Source organism: Ictalurus punctatus, chromosome 18, assembly GCF_001660625.3.
Source record: "Ictalurus punctatus breed USDA103 chromosome 18, Coco_2.0, whole genome shotgun sequence".
Lineage (NCBI taxonomy): Eukaryota > Metazoa > Chordata > Actinopteri > Siluriformes > Ictaluridae > Ictalurus > Ictalurus punctatus.
In genome coordinates this window covers 18,688,432-18,703,430 of record NC_030433.2, presented here as the reverse complement: position 1 = coordinate 18,703,430, position 14,999 = coordinate 18,688,432, and the positions used below count along the sequence as shown (strand labels likewise).

General features: G+C 42.2%; 1 protein-coding gene across 2 annotated transcripts; it reads left to right on the top strand.

The window, feature by feature from the left end:
- Positions 1–71: 71 nt before the first annotated feature.
- On the top strand, positions 72–13,870 carry ddx46 (DEAD (Asp-Glu-Ala-Asp) box polypeptide 46). 2 transcript variants are annotated; one of them, XM_017493566.2, is made up of 23 exons: positions 72–196; positions 1,514–1,687; positions 1,781–1,858; positions 1,955–2,033; positions 3,021–3,186; positions 3,276–3,478; positions 3,726–3,836; positions 3,991–4,156; positions 4,238–4,358; positions 5,025–5,200; positions 5,313–5,434; positions 5,754–5,832; positions 6,992–7,074; positions 9,838–10,002; positions 10,125–10,287; positions 10,570–10,763; positions 11,255–11,392; positions 11,521–11,670; positions 11,854–12,072; positions 12,294–12,512; positions 13,013–13,157; positions 13,291–13,364; positions 13,658–13,870. In XM_017493566.2, exons 1-23 carry the CDS (start codon positions 123–125, stop codon positions 13,703–13,705), a joined length of 3,147 nt encoding a protein of 1,048 aa, XP_017349055.2. In that variant the 5' UTR covers positions 72–122; the 3' UTR covers positions 13,706–13,870. The 2 variants fall into 2 exon arrangements, with proteins under 2 accessions (XP_017349055.2, XP_017349054.2); XM_017493565.2 differs by having other exon boundaries at positions 3,018–3,186.
- Positions 13,871–14,999: the final 1,129 nt, after the last annotated feature.

The window sequence follows — 14,999 nt, the reverse complement described above, 5'->3', positions numbered from 1 at the left end:
ATTTTTAATAGAGCTTTGATTCACTTAAATTGAATTCATTTCAGTTTGACTCCTCCAGGTGGCAGTATATCAGCTTCAGTCGGGTGTTACATCCACAACCGAAGAAGAAAGACCGGAGCCGGATGTTGGCGAAGCAGAAACAAAAACGTCGTGAAACAGTTGTACAGTTTACAGACAGTATGGGACGGGAGTCTCGGTGAGGAAATTAATTGTATTAATTTATTCATTTATAGAACCGGTTACCTAGTGATTAAAAAACTAGTATGTGACTCGCGGAGAGAAAGAGATTTTTTTTAGTTTTAACCGAAGTGAAGCTAATAATTCTAGCTAGCGGACAAATATTAGTAAATTTAGATTAGCTGGCTTTGAAACTAACCGGCTAACAGCAGCTAGTATTAATAAACATTATTAATGCTGCTTAAGTCAAGCTTGTCAGTGTAGTATGTATGTTATTAAATTAGCAGCTAGCTCCTTGTTTACTTCAGTCGCTACTTCAGCGAGATGTCTGCAGAAAGCGCGAGCTAGCTAGCCAGCTGTGTACGTGTGACGTCACGCTCGGAGACAGGCTGCTTCTCAGTACTCACATGGAAACTTCCTCGCTCCTCCATCCTCCAGCCCGTGACCCGGAAATCTATCGACGTCACCCATCTTGAAGGACATATCAATTCTTTAATTGCACCGCGAGGAGGCGAGGAACGAGGAGTGAGGAAGCTTCCAGAGGAGCTATGAGCGAGGTTAAAGGTTTATCTTAAGTGTTTCTTATCGAACACCCTGACATGCGAATGCAGAGCAGCTAGGAGCAAGGATACACAGGTGTATCCAATAAGGAAGTGTTTCTTATCGAAAAACCTGCCACACGTATAAATTCCCCTCCTCCTTTACATCTACAACAATCTCAAACAAAAAGTCCGGTGGTGATGTGATGGAATGCTGTGTGAACTATAATTAAGTAGTAATATGCTTACAATGAGTATCGTAATTCATTGCTCCTTGCATGTTTGGATATGCAAAGCTGCACAAAAGATGCGATCATTTATGTATTGTTTAGTAATTCGTTGTTGAATAACCCAGACATTTCACATACTACCAGTGCATTCAAGAATGTTGTTGTTAATCGATTTCCAACAACATAACCGCACATTTAAAAAAAAAAAAAAAAAAAAGCATAAGGGCAGATCCCTGAAATGCAGTGAGGTCATCCAGCTGAGTCATCATATTCCAGTCGAATTGCTTCGATTCCTCTTTCCTCGCATCTCATCCTTGTATCCTTCCCTCACACCCCAATGGGGCAGAGCTAAGATGCAAGGAAAGGAAATAAGAAATGAGAAGCACCCAGACAGTGTATTCACGCTAAAACTCGGGACGTAATAACTTTACTGTTGATGTTTGCATTTTGTCTAGGAGAAATGACCACCCATGCACAGTCGTGGTTTTTTTTTTTTTTTTTTAGCAATTAATCTGTTTGTTGTGAGTGTTAGAACTGTTGTTATCAATATCACGGTGTTAATTACAGACATTACCGGAAGCGCTCATCATCACGAGGACGCTCGGGCAGTCGCTCTAAAAGCCGCTCTCCTGACTCTAAGCGAGTGAAGAAAGAGGATCGAGCACGTGAGCGGGGACGCAGGGAACGATCACGCAGCAGAGAGCGGAGGAGATCACGCTCCAGAGACCGCAAGAGACAGAGGTCACTCTCTCTCTCTCTCTCTCACACTCTCACACACACACACAGCATCTTTCCCATCCTCCTGCTTACTGTAAAACTGCGTGTGTTCAACAGGCGGTCTCGGAGTCGTGAGCGTAAACGCTCCAGAAGTCGTGAGCGCAGGAGGTCGAGGAGCCGCAGTAAAGGGCGAAGGTAAAACAAAATCTAACAGTGTTAAGGAGGGGGCATAATAAATGAGTTTTTGTGTGTACTGATGTGTGGTGACTGGGGTGTTTTGGGTGTCTGCAGCAAGGAGAAGACAGATGGTGGTGAGCAGTCAGCAGATAAGAAGAAGAAAGAGGAGAAGGAAGAGGAGCGAGTGGAGGATGTAAGTGTGTGTTAGGGATGTCACGATACCAAAATCTAGTAGTCGGTACCGATACCACCAAAAGTACATGATACTTGATACCAAAGTCGATACCATGGTGTGGTATTAAAAAAAAAAAAAAAAAAAAATGTAATTAAATACTCTCCTAGAGGACATCCTCCTTTGGCTGATACTGGCAAAGAGAGAGAGGGGGGGGTATTTTAGTTATCAAACACTGTCTGACAATGAGTGGAGGTGCACTCCTAAACACATGTACAGACACACACACACACACACACACACACACACACACACCTACCTTATACTCTGAATGCAAGCATTAGTTTAAGTACACTGATATGGTGGCAGGCCAAAAAGATGTATTAAAAGCGTGAACATTTGAATAATTATTAGTGACATTAGGCTACATCTTGCTGACAGGACACGGGCTGAATGGCGATTGCATGGTGGCCCATTAGGAGGTAGTTTATAACATTGCAATGTGTTAACAGCGTTAACAAATAACTGGCTATCGCTAACATTACATGGAGCATAACGTTAGCTGGTTTCACGGCAACAATGCCAGCTGCCTCAAACAAACCTAATATAGGACCGTCTTTCAGGTGCTTTGCCAAATTCCAGGTGTTTCCCCTTTGTTTGAAATGAGTGATAGCATCGATTGCACACCGGAAACCGATACTAGCTTTCCTCTCTTTTCCTCTCAACGAGTCAGGGCGGCGCTAAACTTGATAAGCTAAGCTAATCTTCTGTAGTTTTTCCCGTGTGCTTGTAGGCGTTCTTCTTCTTCACCACTTGTGTACCGACTAAAATTTTAGTTAGAATTGCAACCTCTTTACCTCCATTAGAAACGGTTCCAACGCTAGTGCAGAAAAACAAGGACCGTTACGTTTTAAGAATGTTGGTACCGAAGTATTGGTTCTCGTGACCTCTCTAGTGTGTGTATGGTTTAGCAGGAGTTAACCATGTTAACGAACTGGCCCACAGCAGGACTTTGACCAGACGACACTGGAGGAGGAGATGAGGAAGAGGAAGGAGCGGGTAGAGAAATGGAGGGAGGAGCAGAGGAAGAAGGCCATGGAGAACATTGGCGAGATCAAAAAGGAGCTCGAAGAGATGAAACAGGGCAAGAAGTGGAGCCTGGAGGATGATGATGGTGTGTATGTGAGAGAAAGACACTGTAGAGACATTGCACACATATACAGTATTGATTGTAGACAGTAATGTGTGTGCGTGTGACTGTAGATGATGATGAAGAAGGTCCGGCCTCAGTGGATCAAGAGGGAGAGGAGGATGAGGAGAAGGAGAAGGACGGGAAGGTGGAGGAAGCAGAGGTGATGGAGGAGGAGGGAGGGGAAGAGCTTGACCCCCTGGATGCCTACATGGAGGAAGTGAAGGAGGAAGTGAAGAAGTTCAACATGGGCACTATGAAGGGAGGAAACGACAAAGTGAGACACAACGACACACTGATCTAATCTCAAACATAGTTTAGTTAGTGTGAGCTCTGTGTGTGTATGAGAGATGGAGAGGGCATGTCTCTCTCTGTGTGTGTGTGTGTGTGTGTGTGTGTGTGTGTGTGTGTGTGTGTGTGTGAGAGAGAGAGAGAGACTCACATGCCAGCACATTGTTGCAGTTTGTCATCATTGTTTGCGCATGTGTTTGTTACAACAAAGTGTTTAAATTGTATGTGTGCAGAAAGGAGGCATGACTGTGACAAAGGTGGTGACAGTAGTGAAGACGAAGAAGATTCCTTACATCACCAAAAAGAAAGGAGAGTTAATGGAGAATGATCAGGATGCCATGGAGGTAAAAGCCTTTATATACACAGCTGTGTGTTTGTGTGTGTGTCTGTGTGTGTAAAGATGCATCACTGTTACTGTAAACTGGATCTGTCTGTGAGACATGAGTTCTTATTTAACACAAAGTAATTAAACTCATGAGTGTGTCTGTCTGTGTGTAGTATTCGTCAGAGGAGGAGGAAGTGGACCTGCAAACGGCTCTCACCGGCTTCCAGACCAAACAGCGGAAAATTCTGGAGCCTGTTGATCATCAGAAAATCCAGTACGAATCCTACCGCAAGAATTTCTACGTAGAAGTTCCTGAACTGGCCAAAATGACACCGGAGGGTATGGTACCATCGACATTTACGGTTAAGAGTGCACAAAACAATACTGAACTGACTGTCTGGGTGTGTTTGTGTGTTTCAGAGGTGAATGAGTATCGTCTGGAGCTTGAGGGAATCTTGGTGAAGGGGAAAGGCTGTCCCAAACCCGTAAAGACCTGGGTGCAGTGTGGAACATCCATGAAGGTCTTAAATGCCCTTAAAAAGTGAGTGCTTCCTTCTCCGCCGGCCCTGTCCCAACACTCCCACTCTTCCTCTTGGACGTGAAGCGTTCGAATAAGGTGGCTGAATGCAGGTTTTTGAAAAGCTTGTATTTTAAGTAGTCAACAATGTTTAACAAAGTAAGTGCCACATCTTAAAATATTTACTGTTTTTAAAAAAAAAAAAAAGATCCAACTCAGAAACAGAAAGGTAACTTGGCCCTGGTTCTGAAAGCTCTCTTAAAGTTCCTTAGAGTTCCTGCAGTCTGTAGGTGATGCACTTCCGATCACGTTCACATCCATCTCTATGATGAACACATACCCACATGCAAAATACATGTCTGAAAGCTTTTGGGTTTCGGAATAGTTTTTGGACACGTGTTGGTTATATTGGGTTGCTTTTGGCAGATCTGGCAACCCTTCTAGTCACAAAATTCGATCACGTGTGATTGCGATGGGTGCAGCGAACACCTGAGTTATTAGGGCAAGTGGACGAGGCAGTGTTGTAAACAGTCATGAAGACTGAGTGTGTGTGTGAGAGTATGAGAGATAGAGAAAGAAAGAAAATGCATACCCACACAGGTGCTTTACTTTTTGATGACTGAGGCATTGTTTTGGTCCCAGACATTTTTAAATCCTTTTCTGTAATGTCTGTGTGTATGTGTATTTCAGGCATAACTACGAGAAGCCTACGCCCATCCAGGCTCAGGCCATTCCCGCCATCATGTCCGGACGTGACCTCATCGGCATTGCCAAAACAGGAAGTGGGAAAACCATTGCATTCCTGCTGCCAATGTTTCGCCATATTTTAGACCAACGACCCCTAGAGGAGGGGGAGGGGCCTATCGGTACACAGACACACACACACACGCATATATACACTCTGTAAACACACAGGGCTAAAACTTGGTAAGTGTTATGTATTTAGTGTTTATGCTAACACGTTTGTCTGTATCTCAGCGACAATCATGACGCCAACACGTGAGCTCGCTCTGCAGATCACTAAAGAGTGTAAAAAGTTCTCCAAGCCACTGGGGCTCAGAGTGGTGTGTGTGTATGGTGGAACAGGCATCAGTGAGCAGGTTTGTGTTTATCTCTGTGTGTGTGTATGTGTCTGTGTACATATAACGTGTATTGTCAGGGTGTGTATTACCGATAATGCACTGTGAGCAGTGTGTGCAAAGAAATGCAATGTAAAGTTCAAGTTCTGTTTTCTGGAACCCCCGAGGTGGAGGTCACATGCGTTCAGTGTAATCTCAAATTTTTGACTTTTTAATGGGGGGAAAAAATTTGGCTTGAGACACACACAAGGCTCTCACAGTGACCTGTAATAAACACCCTGGTTTCTGGGACATAGCCTGTGTTTAGAATGTTATCTTAACACTGTGTATATGTGTGTAGATAGCAGAGCTGAAGCGTGGAGCTGAAATCATTGTCTGCACTCCTGGTCGAATGATCGACATGCTGGGAGCCAACAGTGGTAAGTGTGTCCTCATCTGTGTGTGGGAGTTTGTGTGTCTTCGTATATGTGTGTGTTTGAGCTCACAGGGATCTCGATGTGTTGGAAGTGTTAAGTAAGGAGTGCAAGTGAAGTCAGGAGATCAGATACCCCCCCCCCCCCCCCCCCCACACACACACACACACACACACCATTGCTGTAGGATTTATTTAATTGTGGTCAAATAATCATGCTGAGAAGCTGAAAGTATGGAAATAAGCTCCACTTTTACATAGATGTTTATCTAACTTGTGTATGTTGCAAGATCAGTATAAATGTTTCAGTAAATACACTATCAGTCAAAAGTTTGGAGACACTTGACTGAAATGTTACTCATCATTAAATATTTGAAATCAGTGTTGTAGACAAAAATATAATTGTGCCAACATATTCATTCCTTTCATTAGAAAACTAACATTTTATTTACAAAAAAAAATGTTTTTTAAGGGATGACTTGAGCGAAATATTCCGAAAAGCAGCCAATAAGCCAGCGTAGGTGGGAATTCCTTTAATACCGTTTAAAAAGAATCTCAGCGGGATTCATCAAGAAATCGGTTGAGAAAATGCCAAGAATACATTTCTGGAAATTCTAGGCAAAAAGGGGGTCTACTTTGAAAATGCTAAAATACTAAATTATTTTGATAATGATTCCCATAGTTCCATTTGTGTTACTCCAGAGTTTTGATGACTTTACTATTATCCTAAATGTGTGTATTTATAAAAAATAAAGAATGAGTGTGTCTAAACTTTTGACCGGTAGTGTATAGTCACTTATTTTCCTGTCTGTGTGTATGAAAATGTTTAAATAAATGACTTACGGTAGATGAAGGTGGTTTATGACCCTATTAACAACAGGTCTTATTTCCCCCAATACCTACGTGTGATGTGTGTTTTAATCCTTAGCTTGTGCTCCCACACATGCGTGTAATCTGTGCTGTGTGTTTTCCAGGTGAGCGCGTGGTGTTTTAATGTTTGTTTAACAGGTTGGCTGTGTCGAACGATGGTACGCAAGAAACCAGCAGTAACCTTCTGTCTGTCATAGAGCTGCATCAGTGCTAGTGTTAATGCAGGGTGCGCGTGTGTATGTGTGTGTGTTTTTCCTGCAATTTGATCACTAATGTGGAGTTGATGCTGATTTCAGGACGAGTCACGAACCTGCGCAGAGTCACATATGTCGTAGTCGATGAAGCTGATCGAATGTTTGATATGGGTTTTGAACCACAGGTGAGTTGACACACCAAACACCACTTTCACTAAACATCTCGCTTGCTCACTATTCATCTAGCTGTGCACACCATACACCTCACCATGCTGACCAAACACCTCACTGTGCTCACCAAGCACCTTGCTGTGTTCACGAAACACCTCAGCACCACCACTCAGTCTACACTCACACAGACCTGGGGTGTCATTTATTTATCAATGCGTGTGTAAAACAAGTACTTAATTTGTGCTTTAAAAAGCACAGTAGCCTGCTCGAGGTGCTGATTGTTTCAGACATGGAACACGGCAAAAGGTCCAAGAAGATGAACTTCACTGACAGTAAAGTAAAGATACTGTTGAGCAAAACAAAAACGGTTTATTTGGCACTTTTACGGGTAGTTTGTCTAATAAAATGAATAAATCAGATTTTATTTGATGCCGATCAGCTGTAACTTGAAAAGCACCTGCCTAATTTTGTGTCAGTCCCCCTTGTGCTGCTAAAACAGCTCTGAGACATCGAGGCATGGACTCCACAAGACTTCTGAAAGTGTGCTGTGGTATCTGGCAACAAGACGTTAGCAGTAGATCCTTTTAAGTTCTGTAAGCTGTGAGGTGGAGCCTCCATGAATCAGACTTTTTTGTCCAGCACATCCCACAGAGGTTCGATTGGATTGAGATCTGGTTAATTTGGAGGCAGAGTCCACTCCTTGAACTCTGTAATGATCCTAAAACCATTCCTGAACAATTTTTACAGTCTGACAGGGCACATTATCCTGCTGAAAGAGATCTCTGACATTAGGGAATACCGCTGCCATGTCAGCATGTATTTGGTCTGCAACAATGTTTAGGTAGGTGCTGCATGTCCACATGAATGCCAGGACCCAGGATTTCCCAGCAGAACATTGCCCAGATCATCACACTTCCGGCTTGCCTTCTTCCCATAGTTCAACCAGGTGCCATCTCTTCCCTAGGTAAGCAATGCACGCATGCCCGGCTGTCCACGTAATATAAAAAAAAAAAACGTCATTATCACACCAGGCCACCTTCTTCCACCGCTCCATGGTCCAGTTCTGATGCTCAGTGTAGGCACTTTCGGCAGTGGACAGGTGTCAGCATGGGCACTCTGACCGGTCTGTGGCTACGCAGCACCCTACGCAGCAAACTGATGCACTGTGTTCTGAAACCTTTCTATCATAGCCAGCATTAACATTTTCAGCATTTGTGCTACAGTAGCTGTGCTCTGGGATCAGACCACAAGGACTAGACTTGGGTGCCCATGACCCTGTCGCCAGTTCACCGGTTGTCCTTCCTTGGACCACTAATGGTAGGTACTAACAAGACTTGCCGTTTTGGAGATCCTCTGACTCGGTCATCTAGCCATCACAATTTGGCCCTTGTCAAAGTCGCTCAGATTCTTCTGCTTGCCCATTTTTCCTGCTTAAAACACATCAACTTGAGAACTGACTGTGCACTTGCTGCCCAATATATCCCATGAGATAATCAATGTTCAGGGTGAAAGCCAATATAACAATAGTGAATATCACTATTGATATATTACTATTTGTACCCCCCAAAGTAATATTACAAAATAGTAGCTGTAATATTTTCTTCTTTATAACACTACCTGTTACATTACATTGGCATTGAGTTACAAAAAAAAACACCTGACAGCAGTAAACACTGCTGTCCCCCTGCCCATGTTGGAGCAAATGGTAATGCAAAAAGGATATTTGCTCTGGTCTCCCATATACTGCTATAGAAATTTACCTTGCTATAGTTTACTTGAACCAAGAAATGGATGTATATGCATGAGCACAATACATTATAGCTGATTTATCGTGTAGCATAATTAAATTGACGTGTAGGTCACTGCAATATGGTATTGCTGATACCTGCAGATGATGTTATTCACATACCTGTTAGTATTTTTAATGTTATGGCTGATCGGTATGTATATATTTGTGCGCGTGTGTGTGTGTGTGTGTGTGTGTGTGTGTGTGTGTGTGTGTGTGTGTGTGTGTGTGTGTGTATATATATTTGAGTGTGTGAGTTCTGTTTGCCCAATTACATTTAGAAACTGCAATAGCATCTCCAATTTCTCTTTGAAATATGCTCATAGCCAAAAAGCCCTTGAATAGAGCTCATCTAAAAATGCGCTGGATAAATGAAATCGACTGATAATCCATTTCTCACTCTCAACCTAGAGTTTCCAGTGGTGCTAGAAACACACTCCCTCTTCAAAACTCCATGAGCCAAATCTTCAAACCAAGCATATTCCCAATCAATCTTTAAGTGTACCTTTCATACGATTTGACTTTACTTTCCATCCGGGTCATCTGTCTGCATCTTGTGAGCACTGAAATCAGAAATAACCCCCTGAATTATGCTGATATGATGGACAGTATGTGATATAGAAGCTCCGCCTAGTCAGTTTAACTGCTATTACACTTTTCTACCACTAGCGTATAATATACCCAAATCCTCACACACAAGCAAAACTTGATTAATCCCATTCAGTGGATAGAAATGTGTATATGTATGTTTTATGTTGATAAATGAGGTCCCTGATGTTTGTTCCTGAACCGATTTGTCCTTGTCTAGATTACTTGATTGAGTGATGTAGTAACTGCTGATGCATTAATGTGATGTGGACACTGAAGTGCTGTTTAATAAGTGTTCTTAAAAACAGAAATGTTAAAAAAAAAAATTCAGTTTTGTGTCTGTATGAGCCTTGTGTGGCTCATGTTGATCTGTTGAGGTGTGTGTGTGTGTGTGTGTGTGTAGGTAATGCGCATAGTGGATAATGTGCGGCCGGATCGTCAGACAGTGATGTTTTCAGCAACATTTCCTCGAGTGATGGAGGCTTTAGCTCGCCGTATCCTCAACAAACCAATCGAGGTTCAGGTTGGGGGAAGGAGTGTGGTGTGTTCAGATGTGGAGCAGCATGTGGTGAGAATATATCTACCCCGCCCCCCAAACACACACACTACTGCATAAGCATTACTTTAAAATGCTGCTGTTAGTGTAGTTATTCCGGAACCTGAGCTGTGTGTATGTGTGTGTGTGGTCAGATTGTGATTGAGGAGGAGAAGAAGTTCCTGAAGCTGTTGGAGATTTTGGGTCATTATCAGGAGAAAGGCTCGGTGATTATTTTTGTAGATAAACAGGAACACGCAGACGGCTTGCTGAAAGACCTGATGAAGGCCTCGTACCCCTGCATGTCTCTGCATGGAGGTAAACACACACTATGAGACTTCAGTGTATTAATGCTGTGGTATGTGTAGTGTTTTGTTGAGTTCAGTAGAGATCGACCGATATTGATTTGTATTTTAATAACAGATATTTTGCATGTTTTGCATCCATTTATCAGTTTTTCCGACATTACATAACCGATTATGGAAAAACACTTAAATATCGGGAAAAATATCGGTAAAACCGATAATCAGTCGATCTCTAGATTTCAGTGTATTAATGTCGTGGCATGTGTTGTGTTGATACTCTGTTTCTCCGTCACAGGAATCGATCAGTATGATCGGGATAGTATAATAAACGATTTTAAGAGCGGGGCATGTCGGCTGATGGTGGCCACATCGGTGGCAGCGAGAGGCCTGGACGTAAAGCATCTCATTCTAGTGGTGAACTACAACTGTCCCAATCATTATGAGGACTATGTCCACCGTGCCGGGAGGACTGGCAGAGCTGGAAATAAGGTCTGATAATGCTATATATATATATATATATATATATATATATATATATATATATATATATATATATATATATATTCCAAATTGTTGTATTGACTATGACCAATGCCTGTGCAATGGCTCTGATTTCCCCACCTATTTTCTAAGCATCAAAATGGCTTGCATAGACTGCTCTCTGGTTCATGTTGGTTTATCCTTTTTAACAACAAATGCAGTCTTCACTGGTGAAACCCAGGTCTTAACCCAAGAGTAGACATTCAGACCTATGAATTGTTTAAACAATTTAACAGGGTACACCCGAACAACAAGAAAACCCTGTCAGTCACATGCTGAAATTCTGATCTGTTGTTTCATTTATCATTTGATCTCAAACCCAGATGTCTAACAAAATAATTTCCCTTGTTGTTCCAATACTTTTGGAGTGGTCTGTATATATGCACATAGTGCGTGTGTGTGTGAGTTACTATGTTAGCTGTTGTGTGTTATTTTGTCAGGGCCACGCATACACGTTTATCACTCAGGATCAGGTGCGATATGCAGGTGACATCATTAAAGCTCTGGAGTTGTCAGGGTCTTCAGTTCCTCCTGAACTCGAGCAGCTTTGGGCTACCTTCAAGGAGCAGCAGAAAGCGGTGAGACCCTGAGACCACTCTCCCATAACACCACCCATATACCTACACCACACCGCATCACACCACCTGCTCACTTACACCACACCTTCTAACACTGTGTGTGTGTGTGTGTGTGTGTGCGCGCGCAGGAGGGGAAGAGTATTAAGAGCAGCAGTGGGTTTTCAGGGAAAGGCTTTAAGTTTGATGAGACTGAACATGCTCTGGCTAACGAAAGGAAGAAACTCCAGAAAGCAGCGCTTGGTCTTCATGACTCAGACGACGAGGACACAGCACTGGATGTAAGTGTGAACATTCATTTTAGAGTTCTGTTCTGTTTAACTGCTGATTTTTTTTTTTGTGTTAATTGTTAATGATTGATTTTTTTTTTTTGTTTGATTAATGATCAGACTAACTTTTTAATCATTTATGATCAGTGTTTAATGGTGTGTGGCGTTAAAGGATATTGTTTGTTCCCCTCACAGATAGATGAGCAGATCGAAAGCATGTTTAACTCTAAGAAGCGTGTGAAGGACTTGGCGGCTCCGGGGGGTTCTGCACCGTCAGGTTCAGGACTCACTGTTTCTGCTGCAGGACTTGGTGGTCTCACTGCACCTTCAGCTGGAAACATTCAGAAACTTGAGATCGCCAAGAAACTGGCACTAAAGATCAACGCACAGAAAAACCTCGGCGCAGAAGCTCAGGTGAGACAGGAAGGCTCCATCCCAAACACTAAAAATTGCACACTAGTTAGAGTTCTTAGTAAAACGTTGGCTATTTTAAGGCTCTGTTCTAGTTTTAACTACTAATTAGCCAATTAGCTAACAGGCAACGCTGATTTTAAGCACACTTCTGCATTTGGGACACAACCCTGGACTTGGCTCTTCATGTCATCTTGTTGTAATTTTTTACCTCCAAATGTCAGGACGTAATGCAACAGGCCACTAACGCCATCATGAGGGGTGGGACCATGATCGCACCCTCCATCTCCGCTAAGACCATTGCCGAGCAGCTTGCAGAGAAAATCAATGCCAAGCTGAACTACACACCCATCGAGAAACTGGAGGAGGAGCGACAGAATGCTGAACAGGCAGAGAGTGTCAAGAGGTATGAAGAGGAGCTGGAGATCAACGACTTTCCCCAGGTAGACACAATCATTTTACCTCTTGATGCAGTGCGTGTGTGTGTGTGTGTATGTGAGAGAGAGAGAGAGAGAGAGAGAGAGAGAGAGAGAGAGAGAGGTACACACACCTAACCTCACATAGACGCGCGCGCTCTCTCTGTGTGTGTGTGTGTGTGTGTGTGTGTGTGTGTGTGTGTGTGTGTGTGTGTGTGTGTGTGTGTGTGTGTGTGTGTGTGTGTGTGAGAGAGAGAATGAGTGAGCGTGAGAATGAGTGAGCGAGTGAGAGACAGGTACACACACCTAACCTCGCGTACACACCGTGTGTGTGTGTGTGTGTGTGTGAGAGGATGAGTGAGTGAGTGAGTGAGAGACAGGTACACACACCTAACCCCTCGTACACTCTCTGTGTGTGTGTGTGTGTGTGTGTGTGTGTGTGTGTGAGAGAGAGAGAGAGAGAGGGACAGGTACACACAAATATTGACCTGTTGTTGACGTGTTGTTGCGATGTTGTTGGTGTGTAGACGGCGAGGTGGAAGGTGACGTCTAAAGAGGCTCTGCAGAGGATTGGTGAATATTCAGAGGCTGCCATCACCATCAGAGGGACATACTTCCCTCCTGGGAAAGAACCCAAAGAGGGAGAACGCAAGATTTACCTCGCCATCGAGAGTAAGTACGAACACACAGCAAAACATAGTTATGCTGTGTTGATTGTTTAAGACTGGTTGACACTGAGAATATCACTCATAAGTGAACAAATAAATAAATGAGATAATGATGTGTAATGTTTAATGTTTCTCAGGTGCAAATGAGTTGGCAGTGCAGAAAGCAAAAGCAGAAATCACACGGCTCATCAAAGAAGAGCTCATACGCTTGGTAACCTCTTCCTCCTCCGCCATTATTATTATTATTATTATTATTATTATTATTACTACTACAATAATGCTAATAATAGTAATAATTATTAGTCACTCACCCATCTGTTCAGAGTTCCATGTTTCTGCTCCTTTAACTGTTTGTATGTTTTCGAATGAAGACTAAAATATGAAATTAGATATAGTGTGAGTGGATGTGTGACTTTCTGTTTCATTTGTTGAAGAATCATTACATTTCAAAATGTTAATGTTTTTTTTTTCCTGATTGCGCATTGTCCTTTCCTTCCCTTTCAGCAAAACTCGTACCAGCCGACAGCCAAAGGCCGATACAAAGTTCTGTAGACGAAGGCCCTTCTGTTTTTTCGTTGTGTTTTACAGTGACGTAAAGAGGTGATTTGTGTTTATTTGGCTGATTAAATGAACTGTGAAGTGATTCAGCTCTCAGTTCAGTCTCATATTCATTATGTGTAGATTCTCTTTTACACCAATAAAACATTTTAAACATAACCCTCTGTGTGTGTATGATGTAAAAAATTTATTTTGTTTAGCAATAGCCCTAATTTATGTTTTAAAATCTGCCCAGTCAGCATACCCTAATGGCTTTTAAGTGTGCATCAGCTACCTCATTTAAGTGTGCACTTGCAGTTATTGGAACAGGGTTCTACAGTAGCTGAAACATTTCCTTCACACTCTTACTTACTCTCCAGCCTCCTAATTAGTTAACCCACTTTAAAATAATATTTTTATTAGCACTCATCTTCAGGTGAAGTTGATAAAGTATCCTTAAAGAGACAGCAGCTAAAATAACAGGCAAGATCAACTGGTATGAATTGTAATGTTTCTCCAAAGCTTCTTCGAGATGGAAGTAAAGTTGAGCACAACTGTCTGGATGGTAGTTAGTGCTCTTTTAAAAGATTAATGGTACACAAAGCTACTGCTCTGATGCCAAATACTTACAGAAAATGTAGGCTGTAACTTAAAAGACTTTGTTAGATAAGGTTCTTCATCAAAATGATAGATTCCTGTCATATGAATCAAAAATTTATGTGTTTTTGCAAAAATGCTTATTTTTGGGCAGAAATGTGGAATATTAATGAAGCAACTTTCGCATAATTCATGGAAATCTTACTTTTAAACACAGTCTCCTTGATAGGATGTGCAGTAATCATTGGGTTAGGTTAGGTCAGACATCAAACACGTTGGCTGACTGACAAGATTGGGGATTAAGAGGAACATTGTAATTTGGTAAATCATTTTTTTTGTTGAACTGTTTCTCTTTAAATCGTGAAAAACACATTTGGATCAAGTGTGCCTAAACTTTTGATTGAGCTGCGAAAAAAACAACAGCACTTGTCAAAACAATGTAAAAGACAAACAGGCAAGCGTTAATAATTAATAGGATTGAAAATTGCATGGAACTGAGGAGGTTTTTTAAGGTTTACTCTAGAGATTTAGGCTGATTAAAGACAGCTCTTCTGTGATTTACAGAGGACAAAATATTCCCTCTTGTATTTCATCACCATGCAGTACTTAATAAGGTCAATCCCAAGTTCATGTTATGATCCCGCAGGACTGATATGGATTAAAAACATTGTTCTGTGTGTGTAAGCTGAATCAGCCACACCTGGCTGTGCCA